Source organism: Callionymus lyra, chromosome 7, assembly GCF_982586985.1.
Source record: "Callionymus lyra chromosome 7, fCalLyr1.hap1.1, whole genome shotgun sequence".
In the NCBI taxonomy this organism is placed as follows: Eukaryota; Metazoa; Chordata; class Actinopteri; order Syngnathiformes; family Callionymidae; genus Callionymus; species Callionymus lyra.
Window position 1 is genome coordinate 7,412,765 of NC_141824.1, and position 19,573 is coordinate 7,432,337.

A 19,573-nucleotide genomic window follows, 5' to 3' on the forward strand; every position below is an offset into this window, starting at 1 on the left:
GAAATGACGGGAGTGAATTGTCGGGTCGGGGGGCTGTGAATGTCATTACACTCCGATCCCCTTCAAGTATTTTCTAGATGGATGTGTGACACTTAAATTGATAGCTTTCCAGCGAACACCTGTGTCTGTCTTAGCAATTTCAACCCGGAGACAGTGAGCTACAGTAGGAATCTTCGTTTTCGGCGGCGAGACGGAGACGATGTCGGGGATTTTTTTGAAGCAAGTTGATGAATTGAATACATGAGGAAAAGATGATCCTCTTGCTTCCGGAAAATCTCCAGCGCTGTCGTCTACAATAATGTTCAATTAAGAATGAAATAATAGGCTGGTGAATGATGAAGTGGGTGATTAGTCATGATCAAACTACATGGATGATGTCATAAAATGAACAGTGGGACATGACAATGGATCCGCTGTGAGAGCCGGTTTGACAAAGGCTTCATAAAAGACTCATTATCGTGCTTCCCTACAATGGTGGGGAGCGTTTCTGGAACGGAGGATAAAGCCGGCGAGCTGCTGCTATAATTGAGAGCTAAAGAGGAGAACACTAATCATCTGACCTGCGCTATTTTCAGGAGGCTGGTGAAAAAATGGACGTCACTCTTGTATTCATAATTGATCCCGCTTTGGACTAATTCATTTCTATTAGCATTAATGGGTTTTGTGTCGCTAAACACGTCTTTTCACATTAATATTCCTCTTCTTGCATTCCTTCATTGTTTGTGAGAGATTTGTCGTCTTGAACTGATCGAATTCTTTCCTCAACTTAAACACGTACAAATACTCTGATGTCACTATATACGGCGCAGTAAATAATAACCAAAAATAGATTATTTGGAATCACATTCTATGAACGTCTCTTTTTTGATGCATTACAAACACATCCATAAGAAATTATATTGTCTTCTCAAAACAAATATTATATTATGAGCACATTCGCAAAACATTATGATTATTTATAAGGTTATAGAGAGGATGTTATGACAGTTTATAATCATGTATGTCAACTTATTGAAAGCTTTATAGTGTATTATAAGTTGTTGTCATGTCAAGAAGTGTAAGTGGTAACACTGTCTTGTAATGTGTTATAACAAATAAAACTGTATTACACCATATTTTCAGAATGCAATATTATGTTATTTTCAACTATACTGTATTTGCAAAAGACAATTCATTTAAATCTTGTAACGTCAACCAATTAAATGTTATTATAAGAAGAATAAAAGTATTATCGTCATAAATTAGATGAATACACATCTTAACTTCTTCTACAAAAACCCTATAAATTCATTAAAGTGTCTTATGAATGTAATCATCTTTATTATAAACTAAAATTAAGACACAATCACCTAAAGAATAACTATCGTCTGAGATATAGGAAGTTTTTTTGGGCAGTTCATCTTGATTATCTGGATTTTTCTTTTTACTTGTTTGATTGGCAGATATTTTATTTATTTTATTTATTTATCCAGGTTAGACTCATTGACATTAAACTCTCTTTTACAAGAGAGACCTGTGTTTTCCACCATATGTTTGATGATACAATTTTACCCTTGATTCTGTTCTGTGGATGAGTTGGATCACCTTTAATGATTCCAAAAATACTGTGTACACAGAATAACAGTGTGTACATGGAAATATTACAGCAGTAGATCTGAGAAATGTTTATAAGTACTCAGGCTCAGTACTCACTATTTTTGTTCACAAATGCACACATGGAAGAGTAAAAATGGTGAATCGTAGAAGCCTTGACATCGCAGTGGTACTCTCTTGACACCAGGGGGTGCCAGAAACAGTATTTTAAACCTCATGTATTGGGGCTTTAATTCATTTTTTAGATGAATTACAATAACGTTTAGCTCAGGTCTCATACTGAACTGACAGGATAAAATTAGGTATTGCTTATAAATGATATACAATATGAATTATGTTAATATTTTTATACAAAAAACAAGTCGCATCAACATCTCCCACAATACTCTGCAACAGATGATGCTCTTAAAACTGTGGGTTTTCCAAAAAAAAAAAAAAAAATAGAATTTAATTTCTAATCCTCATTTAATGAATATAAATCCTGTTTGGCAATTTTAAACTGCCAGTAAAAGAGTTCGACACCTCTGCTCTGGCTTCTCTATACAGTGAGGGTCAAGAGCGGAAACCTGAGGCTTCTTCGAGCGCCAGGACTTATTCAAGTAACCTTTACTCTCCGAGCCCAAAGGCAAGAACAGTAAGTGATACTTTAGCCTTATTTTAAAAGTCAAATTGCTAAAAGAAGTTGAGTTTGTCCTGGTCAGAGACCAAGCATCTACAAAAGGTCAATAATTATATATAGTTTTCATGCATATTACAATAAATATTAAGTGAATGATCTAGAATCTTTTAAATCACTATATTATGTAACTCATAAAATTAATGGACAACTGTAGGAGCTCTATAAATGTGAAAATAGGAGTCTGAATATAGAATTGAATATGTTACTGTATGTAATTAAAATCCTACAAATATTTCAGTTACTATACAGAGTATGGCAATCGGTAGCCCAACTATTTCATTGTTATAATCCCCTGTCGGATCACATTGACTACAATCTGCTTCACAGCTCTTGGAGTTCACTCCCCCGTGTATTGACCTGCAGTATAAATATAGTATGCCTCTGATATCATAGCCAGTAACAGTTGCACAAGAGCTGGAGGTTTTGACAGATGGAGTTCTTCCTGCTTATCACTGACGATGCTATAAATGCAATTGTCCCCATCAGTGCATCGCTGTCACGGAAAATATTCCAGTCAGCTCTCTTATTGCCACCGGCTGCCTCCGTTTTGATAAACGCAAATTCATCATTGCCCTACAAGAACGGACTGACATCGACAGAATACACATTTGTTTGACGATTTACTTCAGCTTTGGGTTTATACTGGGTTTATAAGAAACTGTATTTTCACCCTGCTCCCACATAAGCGACTACATTTTCACAATCTCCATCCGAGTCGTTTTATTTTGATTGGTTATTTCCTGTCTTGCTTTCCGCTTTGTCTGTTATTGCTGACAGTTGTCAGGGCAGAGACGCACAGCTGTCAGTGATCAAACAATCAACCCAGCCCTATTTTAAACGCCGGATTTCCTGCAGACCGGTGTTAGCTCGTGTCGACCTCATCTGGATTTTCCCTATTTTCTTTTCTTTAAAGTTCATATTTAGAGAAATAACTCTAAGGAGTTCAGCACTGTATTTTGGACATTTTGCTCCCTTTTATTTTTGTGTATTAAATACAATTTTCGTTTGTGTAAATTTCAGCTCACTGCATTCTTATTGTCTTCCGCCCCTGGGTCTCCTTGTTTAATAACTCTCGATAAAAATATGTGTGTACAAAAGTAAGGAAATCAAAATGTTCATCGTACTTAACCAAGATTTAAGTACGATAAACAGACACAGATGACAGCGTGACATTTGTCAAAATAACGTTTCATTTTTCAGACTTTGTCAGATCAGGATATTGAGCCACTATCTATATCTGGAATCTGCCAGGTTAACACCATTGATCCTTGCTCACTGAATTATTAGTGAAGGAGCGGCTCTCTGAAAACACTGATCTGAAGGTTGATGAAACATTTGCAAGGACTTACCTTTTATCATCTCTGTACCATTCGAACTCAGGAGTGGGCACGGCAGTGGCGTCGCACTGGAGAGTTCCCATCCGGCCTATCTGAGCCTCGGAGCTCTGGGTTTTCTTAATTGTCGGTGGATCTGTAAAATATGAATGAATCACATGTAATAAAAGAAATACAATTGCCAAAAAGAAGCTTTCTTTGTTGATTTGTTTGTAGCATTATTTTTGTAGCTCCGCTATCTTACAAATGGTTTACTATAAAAGTTCCTAGAGTTCCTAGAGAGTTTGTTGATGTTTTATCTGTGTTGGTTTCATAGTTTTCGAAGTGGTTTTACATCATACTTATGGCTCAGGACCAGAGGAGAGAAATCTTTTCAGGCTGTTGCTCCTAAGCTTTGGAACAATCTTCCTCTCTCTTTGCGCTTGATGGAGTCTACTGACTCCTTTAAGAAACATCTTAAGACGTTTCTATTTGTTCAGGCTTTTCCTTGAATTTCTGGAACTCCTGTGTTGTTCTCGGTGTTGTCTTGATCTTTGAAGTTTGTACTGTTTTGAGTATTGTTTTGATTGTTAAAGCGCTTTGTGACCCTGGTCTCGAAAAGCGCTATATAAATAAATATTACTTACTTACTTACTTATTAAAAGTAAATAAATATTACACTATTTTTTTAATGGCATTTTAACACTTTTGCATTTGATGTATTTAAGTTTAAATTGTAAAATGTATTAAATATGAAATGGGGTTTTTCCCTGTAAAATTGTTTAAAATATATACAATTTCATTATGATTGAAACTTAATTTAGATTTTTTTTTATTACTAGTTAAACTCTACATTTCACTAGATTTTCTTCCTTGTTTCTTCCTTTAATTTTTCCTTTTTTATGGGTATTTGATTTACTCTATATTTTTGTAGTCCCACACAATTTACTTGATAACATATCAACACTATGTTTTATTTTAAAATACTGTCAGAAATTGTATTATCGGTTGAAACTTCAGTTACTTGTTCAAACTGTCTCAAGTTATTTCTACTTCCAGGGACTGACTTTTTAACCACTAACACCTGGATGCCTTTTCTCTAGCAAGGGAACAAGTGCTAACCTTTCGTAAGCCTGTCCTTGGATCATCAATCTCTTCACTATTCCTTTGATTCAGTTTGTTCAACAAATTAATTTCCAGACCATCGACTATATCTATATATTTGCAGAGCTGACGTTGACTTGTAGATACTCACAGTTGACGACTACGTTGACATATTTGACGTCTGGTATGAAGACGTCGTTGCTGGCTTTGCATTCGTAACGTCCAGCTTGATTTCGCATGATACCTATAATGTCCAGGTACTCTTCTCCATCCAAAGGCTCTGCTGTAGAGAAGACGGAGAGAATAGTTCGAATATCCGTCACTGAGATTGAAACACAAACACAGTTACAATTTCATCAGAAGTATAATGAAAATATAACGAAAACACAATGTGAAAATAATACTTCCTGTTAGGTTAATATACCTTTTTTTGGCCAATGATTGTGACTGAGTTTGAGACCCCTGTATTGACAATGGTCAATTAGTTGATTACTATATACTGTCTATTAATTTCCTAAAATACCACGCATTGCCCAGAAAAAAATATGGATACCATTCTCATTTAATATGTATTAAAAAATGGGATTTTAATTGGGCTTTTCTTGACCTGGTGGTGTTGTTTTCCCCCTTAAACCTTCCCCGAGAGGTCATTTCGATGGACATTTAGTCACCAGAAGGTTACCATGTAGATTATGATGTATGACTATTTTTAAAAAGATAATTGTAGCCGTAAAAGTAATAACGAACACTTTCTTCTTCAAACTTCAACCTTTCGCCGATCCGGGCCCTTCTTCCAACAACATCGTTGCAATTACTTTGTAATCATTAAACTCTTTCTGCAAGGTGCCAAATTTAATGAAGTGTTCCCAAAGCGTTAAGAAGGATTTCAAGCCAGAGGGGAATTCTGTCATTAAAAAGTTATACTCGTCCGGAACTCAAGCCCCTTAATATTGATTCTGGCAAGATGTCAGTGAGTGACCACCTTAGAAGACCCTTTAACTAACATGTGACCACATTTTCTGACCACTATTTTGGAAACATTTCGTAAAAAAAAAAAGCCAAATATAAACGTATCGCGGGAGAAGTTTGAACTGATAGATACAAGTTGAGTTTGCGGAAGAACTGTATCTGAAAAATCTCAGAGCGAACGCGTGAACTCAAAACCCACGGAGTGAATATCTGATGAGTTCCTTAATAAGCCGAACTAATTAGCCATGAAACAAACTCACTATCTGACCATCTCACTCAGAGAGAAACATACGGCTGAGCAGCTGAAGGTGTGTCAGAAGTCGGAAAAAAGGCTAATTCTTTGACACATTACTACAGTAATCCTTTTTCAGCAGATTTCTTTAATCATTGGGTTTTAATTCACGATATTGAGTGTTGGACAGAAGGAATAAACACAGAGTTGTTACATGTATGTTAGCAGCGTCATTTGTTTCTTAACCAAGGACAGATATTCATCGTTGAGAAACCGGCGTCACTGCAGACGGAGATGCTTGTCGTGGGAAAATCGCAGTCTGAGATCCATGTTTGTTGATCGCAAATCCTCGTCTCTTTGTGAAATACAGTGTTGACATGACGGCGAGACCGAAGATAGCTTCAGAAGCTGCGACACATGGGTTTGTAGAGACTGAACCGAACAAACGACGGCATCAATTATCCAACAATGGCAACATCTGAGCTGTGAACTGAATCTAAAAAATGGTTTAACAGTTTAAAGCGAAGCTGTTAACGACCAATTTCGTCTCTGGGAATAAATATGTATATATAATATATTATAATATATAATACATATGAAAAAAAAAAGTGTTTTACAGCTGTTATTGTGACCCGGGAGTCATTTCTGAAGATGAACTACATTTGAGACAATGTTACATTTTTGTTTAAAAGATTAATTGTTAACCTGTTGTAGAATTTCCTCAATTGAAAAATAAATACAGCTGTGGGTTCATTTTTTATTTCGATATTAACAAAATTAACAAAAGAATAATTTAAGTGTTGGCAAGCAAAGTATCGCATTCAGTTAAAATTATATCCACTTTATTTGACAAATTAAATACATTTCATTTAAATTATACTAATATCAACAATAAAGATAATAATTATAATAAATCGAGGTCAAGACCAAAAACAAAACCCCACCAAAAAAAACAAACATGCATTTTTTTTTACATTACTTGCTGTCCATGTTTGTTTATGAGTAAATACAAAAAAGGTTGGTGTATAAAATAAAATAAGGGGCAAAATAATCCAATCCCGTGGGCCAGGTCTGCTTTAGGGACCCTTTTTTAAAACGGGATAAAAACTGTACAGGACTCTTGCTTTAAACCTTGACACTTGCTCAGGCAGTAGAAAAATTGGTTTCATATTGCTCTACAGATCTACTGGGACGAGTTTGAAGGAAGAAAAAAAAAAAGGAGAAGAAATGGAAAAGAGGTCGACAGAAGCTGCAATTGAGGTTCTGAAGTTTGATGATGAGATTTGGAGTCTAAAAGAAGGACAAGAGCGGCTGTGCAGGAACTAGATGGAGGTCGTTGCTGGCAAGAGTTATACTCTTTTGGAGGGAAAGCATTTTTTAAAGACAAGAAGTGACACCGGTTATAGCAGGGCGGGCGATAAAATTTCCTCGGGGGCCACGTTATATACTGTTACTGTTATGAGGGGCAGTCGAGCTAAAAGAAGGACGGGAGGAATAAACTAGGAAATACAAGGGAAATATTTAATGAAATAAAAATAAATGAAAGGAAATTTTAAAGTAAGTTTTTTTATTTTATTTAAAGGTTCTAAACAATATAGAATAAAAGACATATGTTATATATATTTACAACTTAAAATCTAATAAGTCAAATGCAAAAAAAAGTGCTGTTATGCAGTACAATACATTTTGTAATTCGTTTCATATACATGTACATGTACATAGTTCAAGAAATATGATTCAAAAGCACAGACAAATATAAATTCAATACCCAAAAATGACAAATGAATGGAATAAAAGAGGAAAAAAATATTTATCAAGTTTTAAGTTAATGTTGAACTTAAATTAAATCAATGAAAGAACATTTGAAAATAAGCTTTCACTTTTAATAATTTGTACATTGCCTATTTAATATATTTAAAAATGTTTAAATCAAGACTTTAAATGAAAAGGTTTTTATATGTTATCAAGTAAATTGTGTATTATTTAAAAAAAAAAAAAAGATATAAGCACAACAAAAATATACAGTAAATCCAATACCCATAAAAAAGTAAAAAGTAAAAGGAAGAAACGTTGAAGAAGATCTAGTTGTATGTAGAGTTTAATTAATGAAATTGAATCTATTTTTAACAGAAAAAAAATATAATATATATATCATATTGAATACATTTTACAATTTAAACTTAAATAAATCAAATGCAAAAGTGTTAAAATACCATGAAAAAAATGTAGTGTAATATTTAGTTGTTTATAAATAAATTTACCATAAAAAGTATGATATAAAACCACTGTTAAATCTAGATGATTGATTACAATAAAGTTGTCATTTCCTTACAACCTGATGCATAAACAGTGTCACAACGTAAGTGTAGGTGGAGACGAATGTGACGTTTTAAAGTATTTATTTGACAGTTGTGAGCAAATCAAGTATGATTGATAACCAAGAAATATAAATGTATGATGAATAAAAATGTGTTTTTAAAACTGACCACAAAGACAAGTACTGAGAACGTCAGTCGTCGCAGCAGTTCATGACGGTGTTTATACTGAGAGCCGCTGCACGGCACCCTGGGAAATGAACCACCTTTGCTATCTCGAGATTGATTCAGTGAACACTCGGCTACATTGTTGTCTCCCTCCCTCGAGAGAGAGAAAAACACCAGTTAAACCGGGATTTTAAAGGAATAAAAATCACACTTATTGCTTCAAATGTGAATATCTTCAAAAAAAAAAAATCCTGGCTGGAGAAAAAGCTTTTTCTTTTTTTTCTTTTTCATCCGCCCGATGATGATGAAGTATCATTTCATGTTGATTGAAAGATCAGTGGGATCACGATCAAAGTCTAAACCTGACTCACTCAGCCCTCCGCGGAGCTACTGTCAGTCTGCTATGATAGGTGAGCCATGATTGAAAATGGGTTGCCATGGAAATTCTATTGATGCGCAATCTCTTCGTTTCTAGAGAGAGAGAGAGAGAGAGAGAGAGCGAGAGAGAGAGAGAAACACAGGTGACTGCACAGATCTCAGGGAGAGAAGGTACAAAAAGAAAGACTAGAAAAGAGAACGAGGGAGTGAATGTAAATCAGACAAGAAAAGTGTTTGAGGAAAGTGTTTAACCGTCGATAATCTCACCCCGAGTGCACATGAGAGGGACTTCGCTCACAATAGAACAATGAGGTGTATTGTCAAAAAAGAAACAATCAATCACAGAACGGCATCATCCTCCCGACACGCGGGAGAGAATCGCTCCTCGCTCACGGAGCCTTCCGACTTTATCTGTTTAATGAAGCGTAATGAAGATAGATCGGTTAATCCCGTCCCGAGGGGATGGACTCGCCCGAGTGTGTTTGCATGGAAGGCTAAATGTTTTCCATGTTGAGGGAATCTCCCCCGAACACGTGGCGACGATACCACGGCTCCGAGGGCGAAGACCGATTCAATATTAACTCGGAGAATCCGGGCTGAGATGTTAAATGTCAGCGTCGGAGGTGAGTTCAGGTACTGAGCCGGTGTTTTCAGGCCAAAGGCAAGAGGAAATATTGTGAATTCAAACTAAACCGAGCGATAAAATTTATGACCCGCGAAAAGGTGACTTCCAATGACTTTGGTCGCTCTTCGACTTTTATAGACGCTCATGAAATTTCATGGATACAGAAACTTATGACCAAGATCTTATCTTATCTTATTAACTTGTATTTATTCCAGCTTTTATCACGTCCCACCTTCACTACCGTTTTTTTTTTGTTTAGGCACATTCAGGTCGTCCTATTTTGCCAGTCCGTGTTTGAATATAATTAAAAAATATATTTTTTAATTTTAATGACTAAATTTACCTATTGTCTTCATGTTTTATGTGCTATAACACAAAAACTAAACATTTTGAGTAATTCAAGCTATGAATTAAAAGAAAAGACATCAGAGATGATAATTGGTTTAAAACAGTTTTACTTGCAACAAGGAGAGATTAATACAGAATCTTCTCATAGAATGTCCGATTTCAATGAGAAGGATAAACCGTTATGGTTGCATCTTTATAATCAATCATATGTTATTGATTATCCGAAAAAGATCACAACTGGAAATACAGTCTAGAATAAACTACAGCTGGTTTTAAATTACAGCAAACAAAGGTTAGTGTTTTTCCTTATGGCTCATCCTAATGAACCTGGTACTGATCCAGGACCATGTCAACAGACCCATATTTCCCTCCCTGGATTTTTACTCTATACTCTCTGCTGTTCTCTCACTGTATCCTCCCCCCACTCTTTTCTCCATCCATCTGTCTACCTACCCTTTATTTAACCAAGCCTCTATTTGAGTCGTCAGAAAGGCTGTTTTTACACAAAAATATATCACATTATTTCATGAGAAAAACACATCAAAAGGTGTTAATTCTCCACAGATGTCTCGAGTCAAATCCTCACCTAAAGTGATTGTTCAGCCGCAATTTAAATATCATAGGTCAGGATTTTTACATTTATATTTTCTATATTTAAAGGTTATTTTTAACAGAAGATCTCCGGCTATTATCCTAAATCTTGCGCTGACACTGCAGAGAGAGAGAGAGAGAGAGAGAGAGAGAGAGAGAGAGAGAGAGAGAGAGAGAGAGAGAGAATAAATGTACTTTTCAGTTGGTTCATTTTATAAGTATTATAATTATTTTTCTTCATTCTTTTTTTTCTCCAAAGATGAGGGAAAAAATTAAAAAAGGGGGTAAAAGTCTTACACTTTGAGTCATTTCTTGTGAGCGATTGCTTTTGTATTTTCATTTAGTTTGATTTAATACTTAAGCAAATCCTTAAAGTGGCTTCTTAATGATTTGACTTTAATGAGTTGTGCTGTCTGACTGTTTTCTCACCAAACGGAGATAATAAATGTCAGCAATTAATTTGGGAACCCAGTGTCTGTTGTGAGTTGATAATGTTATGTAACAAACCACGAAGAAGATTTAAGCTGTACTCTGAGTATATAATCTTATTTTAAAGAGACGTTTCTTTAAAAGTATATAATATCAAAGCAAGTTTTCAAGTCTTTCTTCAAGTGAAAAAGTAGGATTTTGAGTCATTTGTGTCACACTCACGAGTCGAGGCTAGAATGATGTCTTATTTTAAGATATGGAAAGACAAAAACGAGAGCGGAATCTGCCTAAAGGGAGAGAAAAACACAAGAAAAACTTTCTTTTTTTTAACAAGAGATTCATTTCATTTTAGAAACTTCACATGAAAACATGTCTTACTTCACTGGTGCAATTTTTAACTTTAAACAAGTAATTCAGGCTTCAATTTTTAGGATATATCTTTTAATAAAAGACCATATTCTGTACTTTCCATGTGGATCTAACTCATGATTAAGACAAAATAAGAGACGTTTTGCCCGAAATCTTTATCTATAAAGTTGACTTCAGCTCCTATTGGTCTCAAAATGACCATCATCAACTCATCTGTGTCTTGAATAAGAAATAATATATAAAATAGAAATGGAAATAAAATAAAGCTCAAATATCAAACAAGTCGAAAGTCGCAATTTTTTGGAATCTGTTACAACCAGTCAAAAAATTACGCTAGCATCCTTTCAAGTCCATGTGAAGGCATGTTGAAGGGATGATCAAATATTTAAAATGAAATAACATGGCCTTTGCTTTTTTCATTTAAAATATTTTTCACGTAAAAATCTTGTTAAAAAATCTCCGGGCAACACCAGGTACTTGAAGTCTATTATAAACTGTATTATTCAACCAGAGTTCAAGATTTTTCAAAAATATAACTTTTAAATGTCAAACAAAATCACATGAGTGAAAATGACACGAAGTTAGTGTTGATGTTATTTACAGTTTGTAAAGAAGTTTTCAATTTTCTGTTGAATCGTTTAGTGCAGGGGTGGGAAAACTCGGTCCTCAATGGCTGTAGGGTGTGCAGGTTTTTGTTCCAACCAATCAAGAGGACACCTTTTGACCAATCAGGTGTCTAAGGAGTGTAATAAGTTGATTGTCAGTCTGGTGTTGCTTGTTCCAGCTGAAACCTCATTGGTTAAAATGTGCATGCTTGATCGGTTGGAACAAAAACCTGCACACCCTGTGGCCCTTGAGGTCCAAGTTTGCCCACCCCTGGTTTAATGGTTCGCACTAGTGATGGTCTGATGAAGCTTCATGAAGCGGCATCATTATCTTCACAGTCCACTAGATGGCGTCTTTGCACTATTTTACTTTGTTTTGAACAACTGTTCTAAGGAAACATCACATCAATACAAAGTGATGGCGCCACCTACTGACCTCCAAACATCATGACATGAGTATTAGAATTTTATTTGAGACTTCTAAATGAGGTAAAAGGTCACAGTTTGTATCTATTCTCCGCTAGATTTCTCTTCATCACATTTGACCCTCCTTGATAAAACTTTGGACACCCCTGAACTACATAAACACGAACAGGAAGTACTCCTGCTTAATATCCCGAGAAATTTTGGGTAAACTATCACTTCAAGCATTCATTTCCATTATGAACTATTTTTTAAATTCAAAAAGTAATAAAAAAGGCTCCTTAACTGTGAAAATCTATCTTTTCCAGAGATTATAATTTGGCATCTTACTTGCATTACAACATATAATTGCTATAGCTTTCCACAGACGACGCTGCTGAAAACCTACGAGCCTCGTGGGATTCGCACCAGCAGGCTGTCGGACGTGCCTGGATGGAAGTTCACTCGTAGTCATTTGCATCGGTCGAGACTTTCAACTTCGTGCGAGCGTTCAATAAGTTTATTTATCTTTGTCATGAAGAAGAGCCTCTAACACGTCTTCGGATATAGTAATTTTATTCAGGAAATAATATTTTGGTTTAAGGAAAAAGTAATTATTTTTCAGGAAAAAGTAAAAAAAAATCAGGAAATAGTAAGTTTGTTTCAGGAAATAGTACTTTGGTTTCAGGAAATTTTAATTTGGTTTCAGGAAATTGTAATTTAGTTTCAGGAAATACTAATTAAGTTTCAGTAAATGGTAATTTTGTTTCACAAAATGGTAATTTGGTTTCAAGAAATACTCATTTGGTTTCAGGAAATACTAATTTAGTTTCAGGAAATGGTAATTTAGTTTCAGGAAATACTAATTTCGTTTCAGGAAATGGTAATTTAGTTTCAGGAAATGGTCATTTAGTTTCAGGAAATACTAATTTGGTTTCAGGAAATGGTAATTTGGTTTCAGGAAATACTCATTTAGTTTCAGGAAATACTAATTTGGTTTCAGGAAATACTAATTTAGTTTCAGGAAATGGTAATTTAGTTTCAGGAAATACTCATTTGGTTTCAGGAAATGGTAATTTGGTTTCAAGAAATACTAATTTAGTTTCAGGAAATGGTTATTTAGTTTCAGGAAATACTCATTTGGTTTCAGGAAATACTAATTTAGTTTCAGGGAATACTAATTTGGTTTCAGGAAATACTAATTTCGTTTCAGGAAATGGTAATTTAGTTTCAGGAAATGGTCATTTGGTTTCAGGAAATACTAATTTAGTTTCAGGAAATGGTAATTTAGTTTCAGGAAATACTCATTTGGTTTCAGGAAATGGTAATTTGGTTTCAAGAAATACTAATTTGGTTTCAGGAAATACTAATTTGGTTTCAGGAAATACTAATTTAGTTTCAGGAAATACTAATTTAGTTTCAGGAAATGGTAATTTGGTTTCAAGAAATATTAATTTGGTTTCAGGAAATACTAATTTGGTTTCAGGAAATACTAATTTGGTTTCAGGAAATACTAATTTAGTTTCAGGAAATGGTAATTTAGTTTCAGGAAATACTAATTTGGTTTCAGGAAATGGTAATTTGGTTTCAGGAAATGGTCATTTAGTTTCAGGAAATACTAATTTGGTTTCAGGAAATGGTAATTTGGTTTCAGGAAATACTAATTTGGTTTTAGGAAATACTAATTTAGTTTCAGGAAATGGTAATTTAGTTTCAGGAAATACTCATTTGGTTTCAGGAAATAGTAATTTAGTTTCAGGAAATACTCATTTGGTTTCAGGAAATTGTCATTTGGTTTCAGGAAATAGTCATTAATTTCCATTAGAAGTAATAAAAAAGGCTCCTAAACTGTGAAACTCTATCTTTTGCAGACATTATAAATTGGCATCTTACTTCCATGAAGCTTGTTTCAAAGACACATAATTGCTATAGCTTTCCACAGACGACGCTGCTGAAAGCCTACGAGCCTCGTGGGATTCGCACCAGCAGGCTGTCGGACGTGCCTGGATGGAAGTTCACTCGTATTCATTTGCATCGGTCGAGACTTTCAACTTCGTGCGAGCGTTCAATAAGTTTATTTATCTTTGTCATGAAGAAGAGCCTCTAACACGTCTTCGGATATAGTAATTTTATTCAGGAAATAATATTTTGGTTTAAGGAAAAAGTAATTATTTTTCAGGAAAAAGTAAAAAATTTTCAGGAAATAGTAAGTTTGTTTCAGGAAATAGTATTTTGGTTTCAGGAAATTTTAATTTGGTTTCAGGAAATAGTATTTTGGTTTCAGGAAATTTTAATTTGGTTTCAGGAAATAGTATTTTGGTTTCAAGAAATAGTAATTTGGTTTCAGGAAATTGTAATTTAGTTTCAGGAAATACTAATTAAGTTTCAGTAAATGGTAATTTTGTTTCACAAAATGGTAATTTGGTTTCAAGAAATACAGATTTGGTTTCAGGAAATACTAATTTGGTTTCAGGAAATGGTAATTTAGTTTCAGGAAATACTAATTTCGTTTCAGGAAATACTAATTTCGTTTCAGGAAATGGTCATTTAGTTTCAGGAAATGGTAATTTGGTTTCAGGAAATACTAATTTGGTTTCAGGAAATACTAATTTAGTTTCAGGAAATACTAATTTCGTTTCAGGAAATACTAATTTCGTTTCAGGAAATGGTAATTTGGTTTCAGGAAATGGTCATTTAGTTTCAGGAAATGGTAATTTGGTTTCAGGAAATACTAATTTGGTTTCAGGAAATACTAATTTAGTTTCAGGAAATACTAATTTCGTTTCAGGAAATACTAATTTCGTTTCAGGAAATGGTAATTTGGTTTCAGGAAATACTAATTTGGTTTTAGGAAATACTAATTTAGTTTCAGGAAATGGTAATTTAGTTTCAGGAAATGGTAATTTAGTTTCAGGAAATACTAATTTAGTTTCAGGAAATACTAATTTGGTTTCAGGAAATACTAATTTAGTTTCAGGAAATGGTAATTTGGTTTCAGGAAATGGTAATTTAGTTTCAGGAAATGGTAATTTGGTTTCAGGAAATACTAATTTGGTTTCAGGAAATACTAATTTAGTTTCAGGAAATACTAATTTGGTTTCAGGAAATACTAATTTGGTTTCAGGAAATACTAATTTAGTTTCAGGAAATGGTAATTTGGTTTCAGGAAATACTAATTTAGTTTCAAGAAATACTAATTTGGTTTCAGGAAATACTTATTTGGTTTCAGGAAATACTAATTTGGATTCAGGAAATAGTCATTAATTTCCATTAGAAGTAATAAAAAAGGCTCCTAAACTGTGAAACTCTATCTTTTGCAGACATTATAAATTGGCATCTTACTTCCATGAAGCTTGTTTCAAAGACACATAATTGCTATAGCTTTCCACAGACGACGCTGCTGAAAGCCTACGAGCCTCGTGGGATTCGCACCAGCAGGCTGTCGGACGTGCCTGGATGGAAGTTCACTCGTATTCATTTGCATCGGTCGAGACTTTCAACTTCGTGCGAGCGTTCAATAAGTTTATTTATCTTTGTCATGAAGAAGAGCCTCTAACACGTCTTCGTCGGACATGTTCTTCCATCTCCCTCCGTGGACGGGGGGGCGAGGGAGGAGAGAGAGGGAGTTTCGACAAACCAGCAACAATCATTAGCATTTCCTCATACATCATTCATCAGCGTCACCCGAGCGAAAAACATTACATTTATTTTGAAAATGTTAATTCATGCAAAGCAGTGGAGTTTTGGAGTTTTCAGAGAGGAATAAAAGATGGTTTCTCTTCCGAGAAACAGCGACGAGGTGTGTGTCAGCATCTACACTTTCACTTGATTGAAATCATCGTTTTTATTGCTTTTGACTTTTCCAAACCCATTTGGGAGCCACTTTTTTTTTTTTCCCTGCGTGGATTCAGTGACTAATCAACTGGTAATTGAAAAACGTACTATTCTCATCAACATATCCCTCACTGCGGTTGTAATGAGAAATAAATTGCCTGGCAGAGAAAATAAATGAACGGTAAGCAGACGTCTGACTGCTATTAGGAAATATGAAAACAAACAAGTGAAGATGAAAGAGATGTTATTAATTTTTTTTATGAGAGTTAATAAATAAATAAATGGAAAAGTAAATATGGAAGTTTCTCAGTGACATCGGAATATTAAATGTTTGAATTAAACATTTCAAATATTGAAACGTTAAATTATTTTATATAAAGGAATTGAATACTTTCTAAAGAGAATGTGTTTTTATGAAATAATTTAATTAAATCATTTGTATATTTAAAGAGTTGAATTTATTTTTCAATAAATATTGGAATAAAATAACTTCTTCGTTAAAAGGTTGTGTATGTTTTTAGTTATTAATTTAATATTAATTACATTTCTGTATTTAAAGGTTCGAATTTGTTTTAAGTGAATACTTGAATTAAATTATTTGTGTATTGAAAGTTTTATTTGGGTTTAGTTAATACTTTTATAAAAATAATTTGTGTATTATAAGGTTGAAACCATTCATTCATTCATATTCAACCGCTTCATCCCTTACCGGGGTCGTGGGGAGACTAAAGCCTATCCCAGTATCATAGGGTGAGAGGCAGAGGACACCCTGGACAGTAGGCCAGTCTGTCGCAGGGCACACAAAGACAGACAACCATTCACACACACACTTATAACCATTGCGCCACCGTGGGCCCCAAGGTTGAATTAGTTTTTAGTACTTTAAGTACTTTAATTCAATAAATTCTATATGGAAATTTAAATTTAATTTAGTTTTAATTATATGAATCGAATTTATGAAGATTTTAAAACAGTTTGACATTTTTACTTCAAAAATTGAAGAATACATATTATAAATTCAATAGATGTTTAAATTCAATAAGAAAGATGTTGGTATAATAGTGCCACCAGACAATATTGAATTTAAAAGGCCACAAATTGAAAAGTACTGACTTAAGAAAATTCACTTTTGAACTATTAGAATTAAAATATAAAACTCTATGTGTAAAACAATTTGTTCGTTTGTATATATTAGATAAGAAAAAAACCGATAAAATATACAGTATTTAATGATAAGATTTAAATATACAAATTATTGAATTCAATTATATTAAAATAATTATTGCTTAAAAATAATGAAATAAAATGACATTTAACCATTTATTTTTCTTCAACTCATGTCTTAAATCACTTGAAATATTTGACAAAATATCCTAATGGGTTATTTCTCCTCAAAGGCTCCTTTGAATCTCAAAGCCTCTTCCTCTCTTCTTCATTTCCAAAGAGTTTGAAGGCAAAACTAGAACTTCCACTGCTTGTCACGAACCATTTGCTGCTGCTGCTGCTGCCGGCGGTGCAGAAATAGCACAGGTGTTGAAGCCAAAAACAAGACGGCTGTTTATTTGCCGCTTCTTGAGCCGAAGAATGTTACGCACAGTTGAGCGGCGCAGCCGTCTGTTTTTCTTAGCGGCATCTCTGTCTTTTTTTTTTTTTTTCCATTGCCCACTCCTGTCTTTTCATCCGGGATTTCTTTGTTCCGCTCTTTGTCTGAGCAGGCGTGATAGCACAGCACACTTGTCCGTCCATTTCTAATCCACGCAAGATTATTAGCTGATGAAACAAAACAACGATTTAAAGTGATTAGAATCTCACGCCGGGGGGGGGGGTTTGCTCGTGGAACTGTCAGATAAATAGATCCGGGGCTTTTGTCCGGAGAGTTTTCTCGTCGTATTGTCAAACAAGTCTTTTGTGTGAAGCGATGATACGAAGGTCGAGCGAAGTGTCGATCCTTGTTCCGCTCGTTCCGTCTCCGGGGAGGAGAACGTGGAACCGGTCGAGATGGAGAGAGTTGAGACGAACGCTTGAGAAATACCAGAGAAAACTAAGATGAATCCTGACAAAAATGTCTTAATCGACTTGAATAATACCTTGTTGTATGTATACTAAATATTATGGATATGTCATCTATGACTGATGTGAATTGACAATAAACAAGTTAAAAAAAAAAAAAAAAAGTCTCAATTCTTCAACAGAGAAAGCACAATTTTAGAGAGTTGTTTTTTATGAACCCTGAAAAGTATTACATTCGAAGGAGTACTTCACTCATTTTCTACTCACCCTCATGTCCAGGAAGGGTTGGGATTGTTTTCAGATTCAACTGTTCTTTTTAGGAGTTAAAGACGGACATGTTTGTTCATATAATGGTCACAACAATTTTCTCACATTTTTCTTCTTTCAAAAAGTTACTTAAAAACATCCAAATATCTCCAAACTGCTCGTCTGTAGCGTCCATCTTGTATTGAAGCCTTGACGAGAGGATATTTTGCCAAAATAAAAAAGTTCACAGTTTATTAAAGTTTATTTTTTTCAAGCTTATTAAATTTAAAAAAAATCTTAAATTCTTCATGTCAAGGCTTCAATACAAGATAGACGTTACAGACACAGAAAACTAAAATACCATGAACGGTGGCTTACGCTAGTTGACTCGTACAATATAAAAGTCTTACATGAATAGATGTTAATGTCAAATGTACCCTAACTAGTTAACTAGTGAGTAATTTTTTTCTTCACCTGTTAACATGCATACAGTAAATTGCCTTCTCATGTTAACATGCTGCATTTTATGAGGCAACATGTTTACTAGTAATCCTCAATCCATGCTTTACCAATACGTTTTTATTTTGTAACTAGTTAACTAGTGTGCATTATGCCATTCACTACTTTACTAGTAAACACTTGCAGGCCCACTAGTTTACTAGTTCTGCTGCTAAAAGGTTACTAGTTAACTAGTAACTGCATTACTGTCACTAGTAAAAAAAATATTGGATCAAACTAGTTCTCTTGTGATGGTAAAACAGCTTGAACTAGTTAGCGAGTGAGTGATTCGGCCTTCACTATTCCACTAGAACATTTTTAAACCTTCACTAGTTCAGTGGTAGCATAAAACTGCATGACTAGTTCACTAGTGGTTTTAGAAGTTTTACTAGTTAACATGTCAGTTTTACAAGTTTTACTAGTTAACATATAAGCATTTCTGGAATCCACTAGTTAACTAGTGTGTGTTTTTGACAAAGATATGGAACACGTCACAGATGAGCAGTCTGGAGGTATTTTGATGTTTTTAAGTGTCTTTTTGGACGAAGACAACTGAGCTGCAGTCGCTACATTAAAATGAACAAACATTTTTGTCTATAACTCTAAAATACAACAGATTACTCTGAAAATAATCCCAACTCTTAGTCGACATGAGAGTAGAAAACGGGTGACATTTAAAACTAACTAGACTTTCTATCTCTTTAACCTCTTAAGATTACGACTAAATGTTCCCTGGCGTAGTTTTAATATCAAAGTGTTACATTAAAAGTATTTATGTGTCGTTGCAGAAGTGATTGGAGAATAATCTTGTAAACAAGTACACAAGTCTCAGTGAATCCCAGACCCGCTGAGACATCAGCACCGA

General features: G+C 34.4%; 1 protein-coding gene across 1 annotated transcript in view; it reads right to left on the reverse strand.

The window, feature by feature from the left end:
- The window catches only part of lsamp (limbic system associated membrane protein), a 296,556-nt gene that overhangs the window by 23,420 nt on the left and 253,563 nt on the right, over positions 1-19,573 (reverse strand). The window contains exons 5-6 of the mRNA XM_087794813.1: positions 4,841-4,972; positions 3,622-3,742 (exon numbers count right to left, since the gene is read on the reverse strand). Coding sequence (XP_087650939.1) covers positions 3,622-3,742; positions 4,841-4,972 — 253 coding nt within the window. The remainder of the gene's footprint in view (positions 1-3,621; positions 3,743-4,840; positions 4,973-19,573) is intronic.